Here is a 26,314-nt window from a genome sequence, read left to right as displayed (position 1 = left end):
TTAAGACATTCATTGTGGAAGGTTGTCTGGTGGCCAAGATGTCACTGCAATACACGGAGGACACTCTTCTCTCCCCCTCCCCCCGCCCCCTGGATTATTATCTTGGCTGTAACAATGAGAAGAGCCTCATGGTTACAGAATTCTGGCATAGCTTCTGAGGTCCAACAAAGCATAGAGGATTTACCTTTTGATGGTTGGTTTTTGTTCCCAGAAAAAAACATGGAAGGCAGCAGAAGCAGCAATACCATTCACAGTTACTTCTGGCAGTCAACTTACCCCACTAAGCAGCAAGGCTTCTCTAGGAAGGGACATAAGTCCCAGCAGAGGTTGTTTCCTGGTCCCAATAGTAACCAGCCAGCCCCTCACCTATCAAGAGCAACACTCCAGTTATCAACTTCCTGACCATATCATCTCCATTTGGGGGCAAGCTATTTCACTTTTACAGGGCTTGGGGAAACAGTAACTATCATAGAATATCAGGGTTGGAAGGGTCATCTAGTCCAACCCCCTGCTCAAAGCAGGACTAATCCCCAGACAGATTTTTGCCCCAGATCCCTAAATGGCCCCCTCAAGGATTGAACTCACAACCCTGGGTTTAGCAGGCCAATGCTCAAACCACTGAGCTATCCCTCCCCATGAACAAATGATCCTAAGTACTGTGGGATAAGGTTATGCCATCCTGTCCATTTCCCCCTTCCTACTCCCTACTCCATCCCTTTTCAGAGACCCCTCTCACAAGTCACTGCTCCAACAGCAGGTTCAGACTCTGTATGCTTCGGGAGCTGTAGAAGAGCTTCCTCTTCATCATTGGGAGAAGGGGATTTTACTCATGGTATTTCCCTTAGACTTGGGGGGAATCAGGAGAGTTGAGAGCTATGTATGAACAAGTACAACAAACACATAAGAAGCAGCATGGTTACCCTAGTGATGATTCACCAAGTTGGATCAACATGACTAGTGTGCTGATCTCCAGGAAGCCTACCTCCATGTGGCAATTCTCCCAAGCTACAGAAAATTGGGATTTATAGTGGTAGGTCAACATCAGTACATAGTGCTCCTCTTTGGCCTATTCTCAGCTCCACATGTATTTACTAAATGCATGATTGTAGTAGCAGCATATCTGAGAAAGAGGTATTAATGTTTTTCCTTACCTGGATGATTGGTTAATGAAGGGAAAGTCCAAAAACCAAGTCCTACATCATGTCCATTTCATGCTGTTTCTTCAATCTTCTGGGTCTGATTTGAACAAAGGCAGCATTAAACACAAAACATTGAGTTCATTGGGGTCCTACTGGACTCTGAGTTAAGGGGATTTTCTGCTCAATGAGAGATTTCAAGCAATTCGTTGCCTGTGTCTGTCCCTCTGATCACATCCTTCAGGCATACAGACTATAGTTGAAGTTGCTTGATCATATGGCCACTTGCATGTACATAGTCCAGCATGCAAGATTGTCTTCATCCTCTTCAAGGCTGGTTGAAGTTGACTGATCTCCTGAATTGTCAATCACTGGACAGCCTAGTACAAGTGCTACCAGCCCTCCTAGAGTTTGTAGAGTGACGGATACTCTACATCCGATCACTCTACATCAGATCAGTGAATGCACCAACCTCCACCAACCAGGACCATAATTATAGAAACCTCCAACAGATTGGAGAGTACATTTAGGGAAATGGAAAGTTCAAAGTTTGTGGACAAAACAGAGAGGTTCTCCATGTCCATGTCCTGGAACTTTGAGCCATTTACAACACATGCTGGCCCTTTCAGGCTGAGATCAAGGGCACAGTGGTTCATATACTCACCAACAATACCACCACAATGTGTTCTGAAAGACGCAGAGGAGTCTGCCTCAACCAGCTCTGTCCTGGAGCAGTGAAGTTTTGGCACTTTTTTGCAGCAAGGAAGCCATCATTCCCACAGCGGCACTCTAACTGGGTGCTCAGAATCACTGTCTGATCACCTTAGCAGGCATTTCTCCCAGAATCACAATCAGTCCATCACCAGGGTTCTGAGGTCCATCTTCAAAGAATGGAGTATTCTGACAATTTACCTGCTTAGAACAAAAGACAGCAAACAGTGCTGCCAGTTTTGTTCTTGAGCAGATCTCAGTCCAGGCTCTCTAACTGATGCCTTCCATCTGAACTGGGGATTAGCAATGATGTATGCCTCTCGCATCCCCCCCAGCCAATCCCACTCATTCCTCAAATTATTCTCAAACTGAAGTTAGATTTTGCCAAACTGATTCTCGCTGCACCACTGTGGCAAAGGCAGTGTTGGTTCTCTGACTACCTCAATCTATCTGACCTCCCAAATATCTTCTGCTGTATCCCAACCTACTGATTCAACACCATGGTCAAATTTGGCATCCAACACTAGGCAAGCTGCACCTCCGTGTGGATGCTGCATGGGTAGATGAAGAGGAAGGACATTGTTCAGAAGCAGTCCAGCGACTTTTACTTAATGGTAGAAAACATTCCACTATGGTTATTGATTTGGCCAAGTGGAAACATTTTTCTAGTTTGGTCACTAGCTCAGAATTCAGGTGAGTCTAGCCCACATTCAGGACACTTTTTGGATTACCTGATTACACCTTCAATCCTCAGGTTTATCTCTGTTTGCTGACTCTATTTACAAGCAATCTCTGCATTCCATTCTCTGATTCAGTGGAAGTCAATTTTTTCTAACTCCATGGTAGTCATATTTCTAAAAGGTGCTGTCCATCTCTTTCCACCTCAGAAGAAAACTTACATTGTGGGACCTTAGCAGTGTACTGGCTGTCCTCCTGGAACCTCTGTTTGAACCCCTAGCAATTTGTTCTCTATTCCTCCTTTATTAAAAAACAGCTTTTCTTACTGCCATAACATCTGGAAGGAGAGTAAGCAAACTGAATTCCCTAATGGAAGGACCTCCAAGTATTTCAAAGATAGTGACCCTAAGGCCACATTCAAAAAAATTCTGAAGTGGTTTCACAGTTGGCTATTAAGAGCAATTTGCTTACTGGTATTCTTTCCTAAGCTACGCTCAAGTCTATATGAACACCGGCTTCATATGTTGGATGTGAGACAATGCTTGGCATTTGTCAGGGTTCCCTCCCCACTCTGAACTCTGGGGTACAGATGTGGGGACCCGCATGAAAGACCTCCTAATCTTATATTCTACCAGCTTAGGTTAAAAATTTCTCCAAGGCACAAATGCCTTTCCTTGTCCTTGGACAGTATTGCTATCACCACCAAGTGATTTACACAAAAATTTAGGAAAGGGTCACTTGGAGTCCCTATTCCCCCAAAATATTCCCCCAAGCTCCTTCACCCCCTTTACTGGGGAGGCTTGAGAATAATATACCAACCAATTGGTTAGCAATGTGAGCACAGACCAAACCTTTGATTTTCAGTGTCCTAAGACAATCAGGTTCTTAAAAGAAGAGTTTTCTTTATAAAGAAAAAGTAAAAGAATCACATTTGCAGAATCAGAATGGAAGGTAACTTTACAGGGTAACAAGATTTAAAACACAGAGGATTCCCCTCTGGCTCAGCTTCACAGTTAAAAAAACAGGAATAAAACTACTTCTGTAGCATAGGAAAATTCACAAGCCAAAACAAAAGATAACCTAACGCATTTCCTTGCCTACTTAGAATTTTTGTGTGTTTTTAGATGGATCATTCCAGGTATATTTTCAGGAGATGTTGTTCCTGCTTGGCTTCTCTCTCCATCGAGAGAGGGAACAGAAAGCCACAAACAAATCCTCCTCGTATTTTGAAAGTGTTTTTTTTTTTTCTTCTCATTGGTCCTTCTGGTCAGGTGCCAACTAGGTTATTTGAGTTTCTTAACCTCTTACAGGTAAAGCAATTCAGTACAGCTGCCCCAGAGGGATTTTATGCTAATCTTATTTCTATGTGGAGAAGGCTAGACCATCTTGTTCATTGCCTTGATTCTTTGTCTCCTATGCAGGATGGATGAAATGTCAGGCAATTTCTTCAGACAGTTTCCAGGTGGATAACTTCCTGCTTTACCATGGCATATGGAGTAATTCAGACTACAACAATCACATAGTCTGCAGAAGAGAAGAGTGAGAGGGGATTTGATAGCAGTATTCAAGTACCTGAAGGGGGGTTCCAAAGAGGATGGAGCTCAGCTGTTCTCAATGGTGGCAGATGACAGAACAAGGAGCAATGGTCCCAAGTTTGAACAGGAGATTGGACTAGATGACCTCCTGAGGTCTCTTCCAACCCTAATCTTCTATGATTCCTAGGCGATGTTTTGATATTGGACATTTGCAAGACCTTCAATGCATATTTTTACCAAATACTATGCTTTTACAACTGCATCTAGGTTAGATGAAACTTTGGGAAGTTTGGGAAAGTTCTGCAGTCGTTCTTTAAGTAGACTCTGAGCCCCAAGTCTTTCTGTTACTGCTTGTGAGTCAACTGAGTAGAATACAGATCTGCAACCACTCAAAGATGAAAAAACCTACTTGTACTGTAACTGATATGTGGGTGTAGATGTCTATTCCACGACCCACTCTGTCTCCGTTTGATGTTCAGTGTGAAGGAATTAAGGGAGGTCAGGGTGGTGCTGCACTTTAATAGCCAATGGAGGGCTACGAGAGGCCAGAGTGCCACCCTGACAGGTAGTGCTAAGCAAAGGTCACCAGTATCAGTGTGCTGGGCACGCACACACCTGAATGGAATACATATCTGCACTCTCATCTTGAAGACCAACAAATACATTACAGGTAGATAACCATTTTACCTTCAGCGGCTTTCGAAGAGGTCACCAACCCAGTTTTTGACATTTTAGATACCACTTCAAGAAATCAAGTACCTTTACCAATACTAGATGGACTTTGGGAACCAGATAAATCAATATGATCCAACCCTTATTCCTATCAGCCAGTTTCAAAGAAAGCTGACAAGTCATATCAGATTCCTGTTTTCCTGTACACCTTCCTCTTGACTGACTCATTGTATCAGCTATGGTCAAATGATCCAAAACTGGTCATTTACTCCTGGTCAAAGAGAAGGGAAAGAGTTAATTTTCTAGGAAGAAAATTGAACATAAGTGGCCAATTACTAAGCAGTCATGTCAAGGTACCAATTCCATTTTGGGGAAACTATCTCCCTTTTCACTAAAAATCTTCCAGAGATCAACAAAACTAGCTAATGCCCTCCTAAAAAGTCAGAACATCACAAAACATGCACTTAAAGCATCATCTGAGGTATCTGACACTGCGTCCAGATCAATTTCTTCATTCACTGATCTCTGCAGATATGTGGCTAAGATCATCTTCTCTGCTTCTGGAGACAGCCTAGAACAGAGGATCTTCCTTAAGGGTGACTGTTTATGTAGTGTCAAAACTGATGAAGTTCTAGAAAAGACAAAAGAAACAGTCTTCTGCAAGATCACTGGGAGTGTTTCAATCCTTTAGATGGTCACCTGGTCCCATGTTTAGATATCATAAGCAATACTACCCTCCTTCATTCTGCTACACTCAAACAGTATCAGCATCAACAATAGTCCTCCTTTGTCTTAGCAGAGGAAGAGAGCCTTCAAGCATCAGAGGAGGATGAAGAATTCTTCGGCTATGTCTTTGTTGCCTTATGTTAGGCTGCAGGTTTGACATAAGATTTGAGCGCTATGAACCAATCCTGGATCAATCTATCCTTGTTTTAGGAGAAGTCTCTCAGAATTCCATGAGTCGTAAAAATCACTTCAAACAGGTGAATGTTGGACATAATAAAGGAAGGCGTATACCATCCAATTTGAACACCTTCCTCCTTACAACCCCCCCTCACTCCTCCCTTTCTAGGGGGTCCATCTCACAAGAGGGTACTAAGAACACAAATACAAACTGTTACAGGCAGGAGCAATAGAGGAGAGCCTAGAAAAGCTCTGGAACCAAGGGGTTTATTACAATTATTTCTGATTCCAAAGAAAAAGACCAATCCTAGAGCTGGACAGTATGTTCAAAGTCATCACCATTCCCCCCAAAAAGCCACTAGCCTCTCTAATATAGTGGTTGAGCCTAGAGAATGCTCTCAGAGGAGTATCATTCTACCTCCCCCACTCTCCTGCAATAGCTACATCAAATGTATCCAAGAAGGGATGGGGGAGGGGTATCTCAATCTATTCAAGGTCTCTGGAGTTCTCAAGAGTCACACTTGCACATGAATGTTAGAACTGAAGGCCATCTTTCTGGCTGTCAAGTCATTCCACCCTGTCCTGTACTTGTAGGAGGTTCAAGTCACCACAGAAATATATCAGCAATGTAGTATGTGAACCAATAGGGAGGCACACGTTCGTCTCACCTTTGCAAGGAGGCAAGAAAGCTATGGAATTGGTGTATTCTACACAGTCTCGGATTGCCCTGAATGTAGTGGGAGCTCACAAGCAGTTCACGAGCAAGCTGAACAGAGATTAGACTAAGATGCTTGAGTGCTTAGTAAAGGACTCAGTAGTTCAGGACATTTTCAGCCTTTGCGATTTTCTGGACATGGATATTTTTGCACCAGGTTCAATACAAAATTCCTTTGTTTTTGTTCAAGTGACAGATGCCTTTCTTCTCTGCTGGGTGACCAGTTTACTGTATACCTTTCCTCCTTTCCCACTAATGTTAAAGGTAGTGAAAAAGATCTATCAAACTTGGCCAAAATTATGCAAGTTGCTCTGGCATGGCTGAGACCGCAATGGTAGACACACATAATTCTTCTTTCCAAGGGGAAATGCAAACTTCTACCAGTAACACCAGCCCTATTGTCCCAGCAGAGAGGGAGAGTTCTTTATCTAGCTCTCCAATTGTTACATCTAACTGCTTTGGGCAATAGGACTTTAACAGATCTAGAAAGATCTTGCTCTGTAGAAGTACAGCATGTCCTAATTCTAGGAAACAGTCAATTAGAAAATGTTATGATTTTAAATGGAAAATATGTCTGATAAGGCTATTGATCCAGTATTTGCTCCAATTCAATGTATTTTAGAATATCTAGTACACCTAAAATGTGTGGGTTTGTCTATTTCTTTGCTTAAGGTCCATCTTGTGGAAATAGCCGCCTTTCATAATCCTACTGATGGTAAATCTATATTTTTCACTTGACTCTGTTTTAAAAACCTTTTAAAGGGTTTTTGATCTTCTGTCCATCATTAAGAAATCCAGTTCCTCCATGGTTATCTAAATTTGGCATTAATACATTTTATGACTATACATTTAGACATCTCTCAAATTGTTCATTGTTTCATCTCTCCATTAAAAACAGCCTTTATAATAGCAATCTCTTCAGCTAGAATAATTAGTTAATTGTAGGCCTTGATGGCTGACCCTCCTCTTACAATTTTCTGTAAAGACAAGGAGGCACTTAAGCTTCACCCCATATTTCTCCCTAAACTAATAGATTGGTTAACATGAAAATCCGTTTCTCTCCTCCTCCCCTAACCTCATGTTGATACGTGAATCTGGATTGCATTATTTAGATTTTTAAAATCTCCTTATTTTACTGTCTAGACAGGACTTAGGAGTTTAGGGTTTTCCCCAAAACTGTTCACTTACTGTGCTGAAAATTGCAAACGCCTCACTTTTTCTGTGCAGACATTGTCTAGATTGGTTAGACAGAATATAAACTTATAAGGAATCTTCTCTCTCCAGCATTGGGTCTCAGAACTATCTCTACTAAAGCAGTTCCTACCTCCGTAGTGTGTTAGATATGATCCCCCTTATTGAGATATATATAAAGCTGCCACTTTGGTGTTCAATTCACGCTTTCACTAAATTTTATGCTTTTAGATTTATCTGATAGATCTGATGCTCAGTTTGGCAGGGCAATGTTTCAATCTCTATTTAATTAGGACCTTGTGTCCCTCCATCCTTTGAATATTGCTTGTCAACCCCAAGAGTGGGAATATGCAGAGGACATTCAAAGAAGGAATGAAAGTAACCGGAGTTCTTCCAGATGGACTCTGCATATTCATGCTCTCCACCGATCTTCCCCTCTTCTGCAGAGTCCTAACTAAGTAATACTAATGTACTCTGCACTAGTTGTGGGGGGGACTGAGCAAGTGCTCAACACCAGGCTCCTTTTTATAGCCACACCCTTACAACATGCTTGAACACTGAGGGGACTAGTATGAGAGGCATGTGGGCACTCACCAGCCATACTACCAGAAAGTTCTATCACAGCGGGGAGGGATAGCTCAGTGGTTTGAGCATTGGCCTGCTAAACCTAGGGTTGTGAGTTCAGCCCTTAAGGGGGCCATTTAAGGATCTGGGGCAAAAATCTGTCTGGGGATTGGTCCTGCTTTGAGCAGCAGGTTGGACTAGATGACCTCCTGAGGTCCCTTCCAACCCTGGTATTCGATGATGGCACATCACAAAAGTGGCAGAGACAGTTTCAGAGAAATTGGGTTACAAGTGAGTAACCTTCATGTATAACAACAAAAAAGACACAAAATTAATGCCTTCAGGATAAATGTTATGGGAATTGAAATAAATTGGAGCAGTAAACTGGATGTTTGATAGATGACTCTATTGACCTGAACAGATTTAATCTTGTCTGACTTCTAAAAGTAAACCAGTCTGAGTCTGGCTAATGTTTAAATGGGTAACTGAGAACTGTTGCTGTTATAGACTTGTTGCTGCTTTGTGATAGCAATGGCTACTCTTAATTATTTTGTCTTGCCTATGAACAATGTGAAGTGTTCTGAATGGTCTTTGAATGAAAATTACAATCTCTAGCCTATGATCTTGGTCAGCATGAAATATTACAATATTAGGATGGAAAAGTCCATGGGTAATCATGTGCACCAGACTATATATGTTAACTTGGGAAACATTCTATGATCTTTGAGATGGGAAAGAATTGCAATCTGCCTTGATAGGAGGAATCTCAGATAGTGCTGATCCAAAACTGGCAAAGCTTTCACAAAATTTCATGAGAAAATTCTTACTAGGCCTCTGTCAAAATGTTGACCAGCTCTAGTCTCTGAGCAGGACCTGAAATCTTGTGAAGTCAGGGAGATGAGTTGCTGAATCTGGCTACAAATGCTTTCCTTCCCTGGCATGACTGGGGTCTGAGGAAGGCTGCCTGGAAAACACTGATGAAAATACTCATTGACTAAAGCAGCTACAAATACACTGTCAACACTTGTCTCTGTTCTTCATGTGATAGGGGTTGATGGGCCTGAACCACAAGTCTTGAAAAGGAAGGCAAATTTTAAAGGCTCCCCTCTCCAGCTGCCAGAACAGTGCAAAATGAATACAGCCAAAGAGCGCACTGGTTCTGCAAATTGGCAGTATGAATGGGGCCTTCAGTATATCTTACTGTGAGAGAAGGGCAACTGGAATCAAATATCTTTTTGGCTTATAAATATGAATAAGTAGACATAAGTATAATCTGTAAAGTTTGAGTTGTAACCAGTTTTGGAAATCTTTTCTAGAGCTCTAAGTTTGGAAGGAAACATACTTGCACACTTTAAAAATAAAGGCTAACTTTAAAATGTATCTATTCTAGGACGTGGTATTTATTCCAATGTTCTGGGATTTCTTGGTGGTGTTTCCTGGGCGATGCTGGTAGCAAGAACATGTCAGCTCTATCCACATGCATTGGCATCTACTCTAATTCACAAATTCTTCCTAATTTTTTCAAAATGGTAAGTTTAAACACTTCTCATAGCAAAACAAAAAAATTTAGCTAAGCATTGTCTTGTCAAACTAGTTCTACACTTAATTAGACTTAAGCTAAATTGTCTTAATTTTGTGTAATTTAAAAAAAAATTACTTTAAATGGACAAAACTATACATAATAGTCATTCTTTGGTCTCTTGTACAGGGAATGGCCAAATCCTGTGTTGCTCAAACAACCTGAAGATAGCAATCTAAATTTGCCAGTCTGGGATCCTAGGGTATGTAGATAATGTATTTTCTTACTTACCGGTAATTTATAATCACTTTAAACACAGTAATTGAACCATTCTAATGCCATAGGTAAACCCATCTGACAGATATCATCTAATGCCCATAATCACGCCAGCCTATCCACAGCAGAACTCTACGTATAATGTGTCTACTTCAACACGAGCAGTAATGGTGGAGGAGTTCAAGCAAGGTAAGGCATTTCAAACCTCTTCATACTTTTTACATGATATAAAAAAGAGTCATAATAAATAGATGCCAAGTAAAAAATTTGTTGAGTCTCTTCCTTTAGAAGAAAACACATTTACATGTTAAACAATAATATGCTGTGAGAACCAATCCTGCACTGGCGGGAGGATGGAAGAGATGAGCGAAGTCTCTTCTGTTTCTCACTTCTAGGAATCAGTTTGGACTAGCATGGTGATGCAGAGGGTCAACTTTCCAAAATGTATTGAGATTACGGTAGTAGGTGACCCAGTTCTGTGCAGTGGCAGGAATTCACATTTGTTCTATCCTTTAGTGAACAGTGCAGGATGATAATTACTAGCTATCATATAGCTTTTTTTTTTTTTTCATTGATAGATCTCAGAGGACTTGGTATCCAAGATCTGGGTAGAAATTTAATGTGCTTACCTGGTCAGGTTAACTGTCTACAAAAATAAAACATAGCAAGCTTTTTTTAAACATAGGTCTTGCTGTCACAGATGAAATTCTCCAAGGAAAATCAGACTGGCCAAAACTCCTTGAACCACCAAACTTTTTTCAAAAGTACAAGTATGTATGAATCCATTGTCTGTTTGAAATATTTTGAACTACAATGTAATTGGAATAAATTTTTTGCTCTGATTTAATAAATAAGGAAAAATTTTCCAGGTTAGTACAACTACCATAATTTGCTGTTTGCCTATAGGGACTTCATTTTCTCCCATCCCTGTTCTGCCCAATGAATTAGAATGCAGTAAAAGTAAAATGCAAACTACTCTTCAGTGAAAGAACCTGTAACTTTTATACTATGCAGAAATGTTTTCAGTACCTCTAAATGTGGCTTGAAAATAGTTTGAAGAAAAGGGGATTGGAAGAGGCTTATTTCCATTTAGGCTGAAATAACTGAACCATTCCCCACATTTATCCTAAATCTTTGAAGAAGCATTACTTAATTCACCCTAAGGAGCATAACTCCTAGCTTATGGTGTCATGTAGAGTACAGGCACTACACATGTAGCTACATGTGGCAGTGAAAGGCTCCGGCAGCGGGGAAGGGCTCCGGCAGGGGGAACACTAAGCAACTAAAAATAATGTAGATGTGGGAAACACTGTGTGGGTGTGAGAGCCTACCATAGGGCTTCAGGTGTGTAGAACATTTACTCTACTAAGCCATACCCATGCTAGCAGGGCATGCAGTGTCTTTACATATGTACAGGTATGTATGTATGTCTCTACATACCACCATAATAGTGTAGATGTACCCCCAGACATATAAGTACCTATTCCAAAGAGAACGCATTGGTTGTACATAGCTAGAGTTCTTTTAAGAGCCATCCTAGAACAGTTAAAATATTCCATTGGTTTGGAGAGATTTCAAACTGCATTAATGTTTTAGGATTGTTCCTTTGTTAAAATATAGTATAATGCTAGATGATGGGTGGTTAAGCAGTAAGGTATAATAATACATTAATGAACTAATATAAGAGTAAATTGCATGTGTATGTTTTGGGTTCAGTGGAATGTGATCTTTCAATCTGTTTTCAGTTACACAACTACCCAGTGTAGATTTATTTTTCATAGTTCTGGGAAAGTATGATCCAGGACTTCTTTCATGTCAAGAAGTCTTGGAATTGTTGCAGTGAGTTTTCTATTCTGAGTTTGACAACAAAGCTCTGATCCCAGAGACGGGCTAAACATTTTAACGTTTTTCAGGCATTATATTGTGTTGACTGCTAGTGCCTCTACTGAAGAGCATCATTTAGAATGGTAAGTCATTCTTAAATATGGGTTTATTCTTTAATTTGAAATGTGGTTTAGAATTGGATTTTCTTCATGTAATGGGGGAAATGGCGGAGCACTAAACTCTCCTTTGCCTAAAACTATACAACTTGGAATTAACTATGGTAGTGTATTTGAACACACAGTTATGGATGCTAAATGTGGAAAAGCTTTCTATAATTTTCTTGGAAAAGGTAGATAAGTGTTAAACCTCCAACCTTCTGGGGTAGTTTCTCAAAACACCACAAGCAATGATGGGTGCTAGTAAGATGAAACAATATCTGCGGTTTAAGTGCTGCCTGACTTTGGCAGTATGCAAGAAGAAGACATGCTATCAGCACCAGATAACTTGCAATTAAAACACACAGTGGAGAGCAATAATGCATCAAGTGACCAATTTAATCCTAAAACTAACCATTTTTAATGTTAGTGATAAATTTTGGCTGCTCAGTATTAGTGGCCTGGGCAGAAGTTTGATTAATGAGGAATTTGAAAGATGATAAAGGATTGGGACATAGATGATATGTGAAAGCATACAAGGAGTTTGAGTGTTTTTCTGTTTTTGTTTTTGGCCCTGGGTAAACCTTGCTCCTGTCTAAAAAGCTCCATTGGTATGGTGACTTTGAAGCAAGTGGGGAGTGTTTGGTGCTCTTATGTTATGCAGCTGTATGGTCACTGCTCTGAAATTGGCTCTTCAATTAATATCTTTCCAAATGCACGATTTCTCTTATTACTTTCTTCTGAATTACAAGTGTATGCTGGAGTTTACAAGTAAGCTTCGGTTTCAAAAATAATTTTTCAGTAGTTATAGTATCACCATAGCACATGATTTGTTCTTATAGGGACTTGTGTTTCAGTAATCAACCATTTCTCTGAGATCTAGATATGGGATCACACTTCTGAGGCTGAGAATTTAAACACTGACATGGTGATAGACTTTTTCCTAGATTAGCCAACAGCATTGCCTTCAAATCAAGCTCGTTTCTATTCAGAGCTAAAAGCAGTCAGGATTCAAAAACAGTTGTGTAGCCATAAGCTTTTAATAGTCTGCAGAACACTAGCAGCTTTAAACTAATCTACAGGACTCATTATGAGAACGCTATATCAGAATAGCAATTCAAGAAAAAATTGGTTGGCACCAATTGCTATATTCTAACCTATTTCTATTTGTTCTAATGAAGTGTGGTGTGACAAAGTTCTGTCCTTGACTCCGTGGGTCCTGCGTTTCATGACGGATTTTTGCTAGCCTCAGAGGCTCACTGTGACCCTCCACATAGCCCTTCTCTCTCTAGAGGCAAGGGTCACAGTCTACTGAGCCATTTTCATCATAAGCCAATAAGGGAGGTGAGAAGAAACAACCCTCGCTCACACAGTCTCTGTTGTTTCCCAGTACCAGTGATTAATCAGGGAGAGGAGGGGGGTGCCCGGGCCCGCCCTCTACTCCGGGCTCCAGCCCAGGGACCCTAAACTTAGCAGCTATGAAAGCTGACTTTTTGGAAATAGGGTGTGTACAATTCCCTGGGCTACTTTCCCACAGCAGCCCCCACTCAATATCTTCTTCACAATTACCTCAGAGCCTCCTTCCTTGCACCTGATATGGATTTGTACTACTTCGTTCCTCCAACAGCACAGCTCCCTCCTATAGCTCCTGACACCCACACGGTACTGACTAACTGAGAGGCTTTTAACTAGTTCCAACCAGTCCTTAATTGGCTTCAGGTGTCCCAATCAATCTAGCTGTCTCTCCTGCTTTCTAGAAGGATCTTAATTGGCCCCAAGTGTCTCAATTACCCTGGAGCAACTGCCGTTTGGTTACCATGGTACCAGGGATTGTTTAGCCTGGGGCTAACATACCTGTTCCTCACTGTAGCCATTTGGCCTTGCCCCATCACATATTCCCACCCCCTCTGCTCAACACCATAGAGTTGGGCAACTTGGGATGCCAGGCAGTGTGCTCGTGACAGACCATCAGCGTTGCCATGGTGGCATCCAGCCCTGTGCCGTATGCAGAACTAGAACAGTTGGAGGGATAAGAACCACTTGCATTCTTTTCCTTATTCCGCTGCATCGACTGGAGGGGTGCATGGTCCGTCACAAGAGTAAATCGCCGGCCTAAGAGGTAATAGCAGTGTCTCCATGGCCCATTTGACAGCAAGGCATTCTCTCTCAACTACTGCATATTTCTGTTCTCTTGGGAGAAGCTTTCTGCTTAGGTAGAGGATCAAGTGTTCCTCTTCTCCTACCATTTGCAACAGAACTGACCCCAACCCCACCTCAGAAGCATCTGTTTGTAAGATACATTCCTAGTTAAAGTCCAGGGCTATGAGTACAGGGTCATTAGAGGGCTGTCCAAAGGTCTATGAATGCCCCCTCTGCTGCATCGGTCCACTTCACCATGTCTGGACCTCAGGCCTTCACCAGGTCTGTTAGGGGACTTGCCCTAGTGGCGAAATGGGGAATAAAATGTCGGTAGTAGCCTACCATGCCTAGGAACGCGTGGACCTGCTTCTTTCGGGTCAGCCGGGGCCAGTTTTCAGTCGCCTCTAGCTTATTCGTTTGGGGCTTCACTATGCCCCTCCCTACAATATATCCCAGGTACCTAGCCTCTGCTAGCCCTATGGCGCATTTAGCAGGATTAGCAGTGAGGCCAGCCCACCTTAAGGTGCACAGTACTGCCTCAACTTTCTCCAAGTGGGATCCCCAGTCTGGCGTATGGATGACGACATCATCTAAGTATGCGGCTGCATAACTAGTGTGGGGGCGCAGCAGCTTATCCATGAGGTGCTGGAATGTGGCTGGGGCCCCATGTAGCCCAAAAGGGAGGACGGTGTACTGGAATAGCCCATCCGGGGTGGAGAACGCTGTTTTCTTTAGCTTCTTTGGTCAGGGGAATCTGCCAATACCCTTTTGTCAGATCCAGTGTAGTCAAGAATCAGGCACTACCCAGTCGGTCAACCAGTTTGTCGATGCCTGGTATGGGATATGCGTCGAATTGGGATACTTCATTCAGTCGGCAAAAGTCATTACAGAATCTCATGGTACCGTCAGGTTTAGGCACTAGAACAATTGGACTGCACCACTGACTTTAAGATTCTTCAATAACCCCTAATTCTAACATTTTCTTTACTTCAGCCTTGATTTCTTCTTTTTAGCTGCTGGGATTCAGTAGGGTCTCAATGTTACCTTGGCTCCGGGGATCGTGCGGATATGGTGATAGGTCTCAGTCGTCCGCCCCGGTTTTGTAGAGAACACATCTCGGTTGCGATTAATCATGTCGGCTGCCTCGATCTTTTTGGATCGGCGTCAAGTCGGGTGATATCCTCACTTGCTCATGTAAGTTATCCTTCTGGGGAAGGGTCTCCTGGGTGACTAAGCATGCCTCTCGATCATGCCAAAGTTTTAGAAGATTGATGTGGTAAATTTGCTCCGGTTTCCTGCGGCCTGGCTGCCGCACCTTATAGTTTACCTCTCCCACGGCTTCGATCACTTCATAGGGTCCCTGCCACTGGGCCAACAGCTTACTTTCTGCTGTGGGCACCAGGACCATCACTTGATCCCCTGGTTGGAACCGTCGAAGCTTTGCTTGGTGGTTATAATGGGTTTGTTGGGTTTCCTGTGCTTTCTCCAAGTGTTCACGTACAATGTGTGTAACTTGGTCTATCCGATCCCTCATCTGCAGTACATGCTTGACTATGTTCCTTCCGGGATTTGGCTCCTCTTCCCAGGCTTCTCTGGCTATATCCAATATGCCCTGGGGGTGGCGCCCGTATAGTAGTTCGAACGGAGAGAAACCTGTGGAGGCTTGTGGGACTTCCCAGATGTCGAACATGCGGTAAGGCAATAGGGTATCCCAATCTTTCCCATCCCAGCTCACCACTTTCCTGATCATGGCCTTGAGGGTCCTATTGAACCTTTCCACAAGGCCGTCTCTTTGAGGGTGGTATACAGAGGTCCGTAGGGCTTGTACATGGAGCAATGAACAAAGATCTTTCATCAACTTGGATCAAGGTGTCCCTTGATCAGTTAGTATCTCCTTGGGTAGCCCAACCCAGGAAAAGATCTGTACTAGCTCCTTAGCTATTGTCTAGGAAGCCGTGTTGCATAGGGGGATGGCTTCCGGGTATTGGGTTGCATAGTCTAGTACAACAAGCATATGTTGGTGGCCCCTAGCTGTCTTCTCTAGGGGCCCAATCATAGCCATGGCTATGCGTCCAAATGGTACCTCTATTATTGGAAGAGGTATCAAAGGGGCCTGCAAGTGCGGGTGAGGGCTATGTAGCTGACACTCTGGACAAGAGGCGCAGTATCGCCAGACATCTTCATGTACTCCTGGCCAGAAGAACCTCCGCAGGCTCCGTGCCTGGGTTTTCTCTACCCCTAGGTGTCCTCCAAACAGGTGACTGTGGGTGAGGCTCAATATGGCTTTTTGATGTTTTCATGGCCCCAGAAGTTGATGCATCTCCTACTCCTGCATTTGCACCACGCGGTACAGGAGATCTTTCTTCACTATAAAGTAACCCGGACCTTCCCCTCCACTGGTATCCCATCTATCTCAGCCACCTCTTTCCTGATGTTCTATCTAGGGTCCTCTGCCAGGTCCCACTCAAAAGTCTCTCGCCCAGGACTAACCTGTCTAAGCTCCCAGGGGCCAGCTTCTGCTTCTTCCAATGGCTCACCGCTATCATGGCTGGGGCCAGCCTCTGGCTCACCTTCCATGGTGGTAGTTTCTCTGATGGCTGCTTGTGTCCATCTACCTATTAGGGCGGTCTTCTGGCCCTGGGTCAGGATCCGGGTTCCCAAGGCCTTCACAGCCTTCCTCTTTTTTTTTGGTCTTCCGGGCCTTTTGGGGGGCTGAGAATAGATCCTGAAAAATCTCAGTGAACATTGGGGGTTGACATTCCCCAATGATGAGTCGCTGCCATCAGGGTCCCCACTTCCCTCCAGCCTCTCCGGGGGGAGTAAATTATCAAACCCTGGATAGTCCCTCCCAATGACTACAGGATATGGGAGTTTAGGAACTATGCCCACTGTCACCTCAATGGGGTTCCCCTGAACCTCTATCTCCACTGGGATGGTGAGGTAATGGCTCACAGCCCCATGCACGCACGTCACTGCTACACGTTCAGCTTGTAGCAGCTGGCTACTTTTTGCCAGCTTACCTGATATAAGGGTGATGGCACTCCCTGAGTCCACAAGCACTGTAGTCTCTGCTCCATTTATCTTCACCGGCCTGGTGTAGTTATGCGAGGCTAATGCGACGCCTGCAAGGTGGATAAGGGAGCACGGGATCTCCCAATCCCCCAAGTTGCATTGCATAGGCTCCTCAGTGCTGGGACTCTGTGCTGCTATGTGTCCCCACTCCCCACATGCATAACATCTATAATTGTTTCTAATCACTCCCCTATCATGGAGGTTAGGAGGTTTAGTCCCAGGGTTCCCCCCACTCAGGGCAATCCCTTTCTTCTGAGGTCCCCTCTGGTTTTCAGTCCCCCCCCCCCGCTTTCTCCACCTAGGACTCCCCAGAGGTTTGGCTGTCCCACCTTCCAGGGTTGGGGTCGGGTGCTTGCTTCGAAAGGGGCCTTCCTTGGATAGTCGGGTCAATTCCCTGGCTGTCATGCGTCTTTCTACCAGCGTGATCATCTCATCATAGGTGGATGGATCGTTCTGGCCTACCCATTTGCGGAGATCTGGTGGCAGTCCTCTCATGTAATGGCCCATGACCAGGGTTTCCAAAATCTCCTCTGGGCTGCACACCTCGGGCTGTAACCACTTCTGTGCAAGGTGTATGAGGTCGAATAGCTGGGACGTCAGGGGTTTGTTCTCCTGGTACTTCCACTCCATGAACTGCTGCTGTCACCCCTGATTGTGCTAGGATCTCTGCCTTCAGTCGGGTATAGTCAGTGACGTCTGTGGCAGGCAAGTCAAAGTAGGCCTTCTGGGCCGCTGCGCACAAAAAAGGGATGAGAATGCTGGCCCACTGCTCCTGGAGCCACATCTCACGCTGAGCAGTCCTTTCGATTGAGAGGAGATATGCCTCTACGTCATCTTCTGATGTCATCTTTGGCAGACAACCAGTGGCCCTCAGGGTTCGCATCCCATCTGACCCCCTGGCCTGGGTGGTGAGGATCTTTAGCTGGTCCACTACCTCTCGTAAGAGGGCATGATCTTGGGTTGCCTGGCCCATTAATAATTGATTGGTTTCTTGCTGTAGCCGCATGGACTCTTGCGCCTTTGCCTGAACCCGGGTGGCCTCCTGCTGGGCTGCAGTGGCTTGTACCAGAGCTCTTACCACCTCCTCCATTGTGATACAAAGCAAACAAAAAAAACCCAAAACCAAAAATAAATCCAAAACCCCAGTGCACTTTTTTTAACCTCTTTCTTCTGCCACACTGTGAATGATGATCCCACCCCTGACACCAGTTGTGACAAAGTTCTGTCCTTGACTCTGTGGATCCTGCGTTTCCTGACAGATTTTTGCTAGCCTCAGAGACTCACTGTGATCCTCCACATACCCTTGCCTCTAGAGAGAAGGGCTCACAGTCTACTGAGCCATTTTCATCATAAGCCAGCAAGGGAGGTGAGGAGAAACAACCCTCGCTCACAGTCTCTGTTGTCTCCCAGTATCAGTGATTAATCAGGGAGGGGAGGGGGGAGCCCGGGCCCGCCCTCTACTCCGGGCTCCCCAGCCTAGGGATCCTAAACTTAGCAGCTATGAAAGCTGACGTTTTGGAAATAGGGCATGTACAATTCCCTGGGCTACTTCCCCACAGCAGCCCCCACTCAATATCTTCTTCACAATTACCTCAGAGCCTCCTTCCTTGCACCTGATATGGATTCGTACTACTGCGTTCCTCCTATAGCTCCTGACACCCACACCGCACTGACTGAGAGGCTTTTAACTAGTTCCAGCCAGTCCTTGATTGGCTTCAGGTGTCCCAATCAATCTAGCTGTCTCTCCTGCCTTCTAGAAGGATCTTAATTGGCTCCAGGTGTCTTGATTACCCTGGAGCAACTGCCATTTGGTTACCATGGTACCAGGGATTTGTTTAGCTTGGAGCTAACATATCTGTTCCTCACTACTTTACTGTAGCCATCTGGCCTTGCCCCATCACAGTGGTTATAATAGTTTATTTACCTTCTGTAGCAACACCAGGTAATAGATATATATTTCAAAATATCCTCCTATTTGTTCTGAACTAACAATCCAAATGTGCTCATTTCAAACAATATTTGAATACCATATTTAATACCAATAATTTTTAAGCCAAAACTATGTATTATTTCATAATAGCCTATGTTAAGCATTAGTTTTGTTTCTAAAATGAAGTGCTTAACTGTGTTAAAGCTGCATGTTAGAGTTAATGGGGGCACCCTGCTAGAAACTCCATACTTAGGGTTCTGTTTCAAAAAGGAGCATAAATCTTACTGCTCTAAAAATAAGTGGCTTTTTGATGCAAAACTGATTTTTTTTAGGCCCTTTGATTTTTCTGTGCAGCCTTAGCTTTTTCTCATTTTAATAGGAAGGATTTGAAATTTGGCTCTCATTTTCCTTGGCAGTCTGACCATCCACTGGCAGCTTTCTCTTTATAAAATGTATGTATGTTCGCACGCACACGCGGCAAAACAGTACAGTATGTACCACCATTCGTTCATTCACTCAGATGCTGCTTCCCTTCACACACTCCTCTACCAAATGACCCTGTCCTAGTGGTGTTAGTTGTGATGCACTGGAAGGGGATAACTCAGAGGTGATGAAAGGCTGGCATATGTAGGGGACAGAGTTAAGTTTGTAGTGTAAATAATTGTGGTAATGATAAGGTGTCTGGGTATAAAAGAGGACATGTACTGTTGAGTTGGCATATCCATTTCTGTTTTTGTGGATTTGAGTCAAGTAAGAGTGTAGCAACCCTAACTGTTGCACATTTTGTGTGTGTATTAATACAGGCAGGAGTAACTTACAACGTGCTATATAAATGCAGTTAACATATGCTTGTCGCAGTTTCAATAAAATATTGTTTTAACTGAACTAATAGTTGTCACAGGTGGCTACTCAAGAGCAAAATCCATCTGTAAAACATGGCTGTTCTGAGGATATAATTTATGCTATGTTGATTAACAGTATAACTGATTGTTTCACTATACTTTTGGTTCATTATGAAAAATGTTCAAGCCCAAATCAAATGTAACCAAAATTTATGGCCTATAGACACACAGTGCAATACAAAAAGGAGACCTACATACCCACCTTTCAGGAAGCAATTCTTACCTTCCAGCATGTTCACCTTACGCAGTAAGTGTGCATTGAAGAGGCACCTCCAAAATTACCTCCATTTATATCATGACTGTTTACAAGTTTTAAAAGCACTTTATACATCACCTACAATCCAGCCCACCAGTTCCTTAACATGTTGTTCTGTACCTTTCATTACCTCTGTTTTGGAAACCACATTCCAAACCAGTTGGACTTAGAACAGGTTGGGATTTACCTGTAGGACACACCATTTGTGTAATTTGGCTTTGACAGGCTTCTTATTTTCTAATGCCAAAGCTGACTTCAGCTTTGCAGTCTTGCAGGATACTTGACATGGTGAACAGAATTGTGGGAAGAGTATAATACATCCAAGTAACACAACTTTCCAATACCTACACATATTAACGCTGTGCACATAATACCAATTAATGTAGTGTATACTATGGCTAACATGTATGTATTGGCTAACAACTGTTACCATACACTTAGGGAGTTTCTTTTGACATGATCCATGTATCTTTTTAATTGTAGCATGATTGATAACTAATTATGTTACAGTTCTAAACAATTTATGTACAATAACATTCTAAGGAACAAGGAAATATATATAATATTTTTAAATCACTCTTTATGTAATAAAGCAACATAAGGACAAGTTTGGTCTTTTTCCTGTCCTTAACATTTCTTTACATGATACCATGAATTTAATTGTTTGACTTTTTAAACTTACTGGTTTATGCAATAGTTATGCTAAAGTACTAAAGAAAAGGGGGGAAATAGTTTGTCATTGTGTACAGAAAGACAGGTCAAGTCTTTCTTCCTTTTGTCTTCCACGCTGCCATAAGAGTTTTTAAATTATATTTTCCTAGTCAAACAATTTTCAGGTGGATTCAGGGGTCAATACAGTACCTGAATTCTTTGAAATTTATGGAATTGACTAGAAATTTCAATTTTTTTTAAACTGGCTTCAGGTTAGCATTCCCTTACGTAACGGAGGAAAACACACTACTGTTCAGGTCTTCAACATAATGTTAAGTGTGTTCCAGAATAACTTGGATTATTCTGCCCTTATCCTCTTTACAGACTTTCCTCTTGGTTTGGAGAGGAAGGCATTCTCCCTACACTTTCACAAGGATGGACAGCTAGAGCTAATTGGGAAAATGCCAACAAACTGTTTTGTTGGCAAAATCTAAACATTTTGGTTAGATTTAGGCAAGATTCTGATGGGACCCAGGAGAAGCTCCGACGGAACCTAAGTATACCACTCCTTTCCCTTTTATGGGGAATTCTGCATTTTTGGCTTGCCTTCCAAATCAGAACAAGATCAAATTTCAAAATGTCTAAATACTTCAGAAACAGAACTGTCTTTCTCTACTTAGCTCTATCAAGAACTCTGCTCTTCCAGTTAAAAAGCTCTGAAATGCAGTTTTCAAAACACAATCCGCCCATGACATCTCAAACTACAAACTAAAGTACCTTTCCAAGCATAGTTTGCTTCAAACTGACTTTCCTGCCTACCTACAATCCAACCAATGTTAGAACTTGCAACCTAGTATCTTGATCCTACAACCCCTTGATGTCATAGGCTAGAATGGTAAGGGCTGTATTTTAACTCCTTTCGAGGATGATGGTTATCATGAACTTGTCACTAGTTTTTCAGTCTTATAAAGCAATATTTATTGTCTAAAGGGAACTTCCTCTAGTCCTAATTAAAGTGAACATAAATTTTGAGATCCAGCCTTGGGTGGTTGTATTTAAATCCCCAGGGCCACCCGGGGGAGGGGCAAGTGGGGCAATTTGCCCCAGGCCCCGCAGGGGCCCCCATGAGAATATAGTATTCTATAGTATTGCAACTTTTTTGTATGGAAGGGGCTATCGAAATTGCTTTGCCCCAGGCCCCCTGAATCCTCTGGACGGCCCTGTAAATCCCACTGAGCTACCTGTCATATTGGGCTGATTGGACTGGTGTCTTACACTTTTTAAACTCTAACTAGTAGCTCAAACTATTGTATTGTGCCTGATTCAGTAAAACCAAACTAACCTAACACTTGATGTTTTTATTAGGGTTGGTCTAGTTGAATCTAAAATTCGGGTACTTGTTGGGAACTTGGAAAGGAATGAATTTATAAACCTTGCACACGTTAATCCTCAGTCTTTCCCTGTCAACAAGGAACACTGCAAAGAGTAAGTTAAGTTTAATTTTTTTTTTAATTTTAAGAATGTGGTAGTTTGGTCATTGTTAAAATTAAATTGAAATCTTCTAGTCTTCAGTCATTCTAGATATCTTGCAAGAATGCATGTTGAGCAGGGCCGGCTCTAGATTTTTTTGGCCGCCCCAAGCGCTGCCCCCCCCCAAAAACCCTCCCGGAGCGTAACTGCCGAAGCACTCCCCCCCCCCCCCCCCCAAAAAAAAAAAAAAAAAGTGGCCGGAATGCCGGCCCTGAAATTGTTCCACCCCAAGCACGTGCTTGGTTTGCTGGTTCCTAGAACCAGCCCTGATGTTGAGTTATTTCAAGCTAGTCAAACATTGCTCCACAGCTGTATAGCTTCAAGAAAAGGCAATCTAAACATGTCATCTCATTTAAGAATGAGTGAAATATTGTGCCTCTGACTAGTATACCAAAACACATAAATACTAAAGTACAGCTTAAATCTGAAACGCTAATATTAATGAACAGCTAAATGATGTAGATTACTTTATTTAATCCACTTCCTGAAGGTCAGTTGGAAACCTCCAAATAGAACTGACATTGACACACAAATAAGACACATCTGATTTTTTTTTTTTTTTTTTTTTTTTTTAAGGAGCAACTATGTATCAATGTGGTTCCTTGGAATAATTTTTAGGAAAATGGAAAATGCAGAAAGTGTTAACATTGACTTAACATATGATATACAATCATTCACAGATACAGGTAAGCTTATATTTCACTTTAGTCTTGGTATGGTTTTTAATTTGACTCTTACAAGATTGTCTAACTAGCTAATATAATCCATAAACTCTCTTTCCAAACTCTGCCTCCTCCAGGATAGTTATGGTGAAGCTCTAGGCACAGAGCATGTGGAGGTTTAATTTTAAAATAGTAAACTTCCTATTTTGACCACAAAACAGATATCTTGGACGTGTACCTGCTATAGCCATACAATGAATGAGAAGGAGCATCACTTGTCACATACACAAACCATATTAGGAACATGGTGAAGACTGAATTGAAGCACTCTATACAATAGTCTCTTACTCTAAAGAGTTCTGCTAGACTTCTAAACATGACACTATTTATATCCATCATATTCAGGGCCGGCTCCAGGGTTTTGGCCGCCCCGGGCAGCCAAACAAACAACAACAAAAAAGCCGCGATCGCGATCTGCGGCGGCAATTCGGCGGAAGGTCCTTCGCTCCGAGCAGGAGTGAGGGACCGTCCGCCGAATTGCCGCACGTGCCGCCCCTCTCCGGAGGGGCCGCCCCAAGCACCTGCTTGGTAAGCTGGAGCCTGGAGCCGGCCCTGATCATATTTTTTTTTTTTTTTTTTTTTAGTGGCAGAAAAATCAGTAACATCAGAGCTACCTGTAAAACAATTAAAATACACATTCTGTCCATGTAGCACAGTGGTAATGAGGGAAGAGCTAAAACTCAAGTAGCACAGTAGATGTGTGAACCTCTTCTCTGGCATAGAATCATAGAATATCAGGGTTGGAAGGGACCTCAGGAGGTCATCTGGTCCAACCCCTGCTCAAAGCAGGACCAATTCCCAACTAAGTCATCCCAGCCAGGGCTTTGTCAAGCCTGACTTTAAAAACCTCTAAGGAAGGAGATTCCACCACCTCTCTAGGTAATCCATTCCAGTGCTTCACCACCCTCCTAGTGAAAAAGTTTTTCCTAATATCCAACCTAAACCTCCCCCACTGCAACTTGAGACCATTACTCCTTGTTCTGCATCAGGTACCACTGAGAACAGTCTAGATCCATCCTCTTTGGAACACCCTTTCAGGTAGTTGAAAGCAGCTATCAAATCCCACCTCATTCTTCTCTTCTGCAGACTAAACAATCCCAGTTCCCTCAGCCTCTCCTCATAAGTCATGTGCTCCAGCCCCCTAATCATTTTTGTTGCCTTCCGCTGGACTCTTTCCAACTTTTCCACTGGGGATAGCTCAGTGGTTTGAGCATTGGCCTACTAAAACCAGGGTTGTGAGTTCAATCCTTGAGGGGGCCATTTAGGAATATGGGGCAAAAATCTGTTGGATGATTTAATTGGGGATTGGTCCTGCCTTGTGCAGGGGGTTGGATTAGATGATCTCCTGAGGTCCCTTCCAACCCTGAAATTCTATGAAATCACTTTTGCTTCCCCTACTAATTCTTCCCAGTTTGTGAGCAGCAGGTCTAGAAGAGCTCTGCCCCTAGTTGGTTCCTCCGGCACTTGCACCAGGAAATTGTCCCCTACACTTTCCAAAAACTTCCTGGATTGTCTGTGCACCACTGTATTGCTCTCCAAGCAGATATCAGGGTGATTAAAGTCTCCCATGAGAACCAGGGCCTGCGATCTAGTAACTTCTGCTAGTTGCTGGAAGAAAGCTTCGTCCACCTCATCCCCCTGGTCTGATGGTTTATAGCAGACTCCCACCATGACATCACCCTGGTTGCTCACACTTCTAAACTTAATCCAGAGACTCTCAGGTTTTTCTGCAGTTTCATACCAGAGCTCTGAGCAGTCATACTCCTCTTACATACAATGCAACTCCCCCACCTTTTCTGCCCTGCCTGTCTTCCTGAACAGTTTATATCCCTTGTCAAGAGTAGCAACCAAGAACTTAGAACCCAAAATTTTTATACTATTGATAGTTCTGAACTAACTCCCATCTGAGTCTTAAAACTAGATTGAACATCAGAAAACATATTGTCATGGACACTTCTACATTGGTAAAGGCATGAATACTCTTCTCAAGACTTGAGTATGGAGTCATTCTAATGTTACAAACACACAACCTTTATTAGCTTATCGACTCTTCCCTTCCCTTTCATTTGTGATGTGTTAGAGCCACTGAAGTGTAGATCTGAATGGACAATGTTAATTTAATTCCATAATATTTTACTTAGTATTGTTGCAAGTAATCCCCAAGGCTACTATAACTGAAAAATAAGATTTTTTTGTTTGTTTGTTTTTGTTTTGTTTAGTTTGATCATTTGACAGCAATCTGGCTTGTTGCTCTTTTGGCTTACAGTTTCTCAGTATGTTGTTGGAGCTATGGTGAACTTATTGCCTTGAGTGCATGGGACTGGACTAGATGACCTCTCGAGGTCCCTTACAGTTCTATGATTCTATCTGAAAAGTTAAGTTAAATTCCACATGGGCATCTGATGGGTAATGAAAAAGTGCTTGTTAGACTTCAGTTGTAAATGAGGTGGCAGTGGTGCTTGGATAATATGGTAACTTCTAAAAGTTCCTCAGGGCAAGAGTCATTGAGAGCTAAAGCAGTTGAGAAGCTTGAAGAAATCTGGCATACAAATGTGTAAGCATTTGAAAATCTTAGTGTGGAAGCCCAGTATGCTAGTTTGTTAGACTTAGGAGTGGACTACCTGATACTTACACTGCAAAAACTTTGTGCATGTATATATTTGAATGTCAACTGTCTTATTTAACCTTTAAAACTTTAATAGTGTACTGATGTTTTTTTTCTTGCATTTAAGTTATAACGATTGGCCCATATTAATGCATTTATGGATGCAGTTATGGATATTTTTGTGTGCAACTCTGTTACCGGACACCTGTTTGAAGTCATTTAGGCAAATGTTGGGTCTTTCTAAACAAATTGTACCATTTTAACTATAATCAGTATAATTAGTAGTTCAACACTTAAACTGGTATAACTGCATCCACAGTAGAAATTTGCTTTATATGACACAGGCAGCTTATTCCTTGCTTACCCAAGCTCTGCCTTGAGGCACAGGCTTTCCTAATCAGATTGGCAGGGGGAGGGGAGATACAGAAATCCTGTGTTTAGGTAAGCCCTTAGACTTTTTCTATTGATTTGAAATCAATATAGCTAAATTGGTGCAGCCCACTAGTGTGTATGAAGTTATACCCATGAGAAGGGGCTTACGTTGGTAAATAAGCTATGTGTAAACTTACCAATATTAACACTTTTATACTAATAGTACATAGTTAAATTGGTACATAAACCCACTGAT

General features: G+C 42.6%; 1 protein-coding gene across 1 annotated transcript in view; it reads left to right on the top strand.

The window, feature by feature from the left end:
- The window catches only part of PAPOLG (poly(A) polymerase gamma), a 91,615-nt gene that overhangs the window by 28,661 nt on the left and 36,640 nt on the right, over positions 1-26,314 (top strand). The window contains exons 9-15 of the mRNA XM_054021826.1: positions 9,496-9,634; positions 9,814-9,886; positions 9,969-10,089; positions 10,586-10,670; positions 11,814-11,867; positions 22,195-22,314; positions 22,936-23,045. Coding sequence (XP_053877801.1) covers positions 9,496-9,634; positions 9,814-9,886; positions 9,969-10,089; positions 10,586-10,670; positions 11,814-11,867; positions 22,195-22,314; positions 22,936-23,045 — 702 coding nt within the window. The remainder of the gene's footprint in view (positions 1-9,495; positions 9,635-9,813; positions 9,887-9,968; positions 10,090-10,585; positions 10,671-11,813; positions 11,868-22,194; positions 22,315-22,935; positions 23,046-26,314) is intronic.

The sequence above is a fragment of the Malaclemys terrapin genome, chromosome 3, assembly GCF_027887155.1.
Source record: "Malaclemys terrapin pileata isolate rMalTer1 chromosome 3, rMalTer1.hap1, whole genome shotgun sequence".
Taxonomy (NCBI): domain Eukaryota; kingdom Metazoa; phylum Chordata; order Testudines; family Emydidae; genus Malaclemys; species Malaclemys terrapin.
The sequence above is the reverse complement of the archived record's forward strand: the minus strand, read 5'-3'. Positions and strand labels throughout refer to the sequence as shown.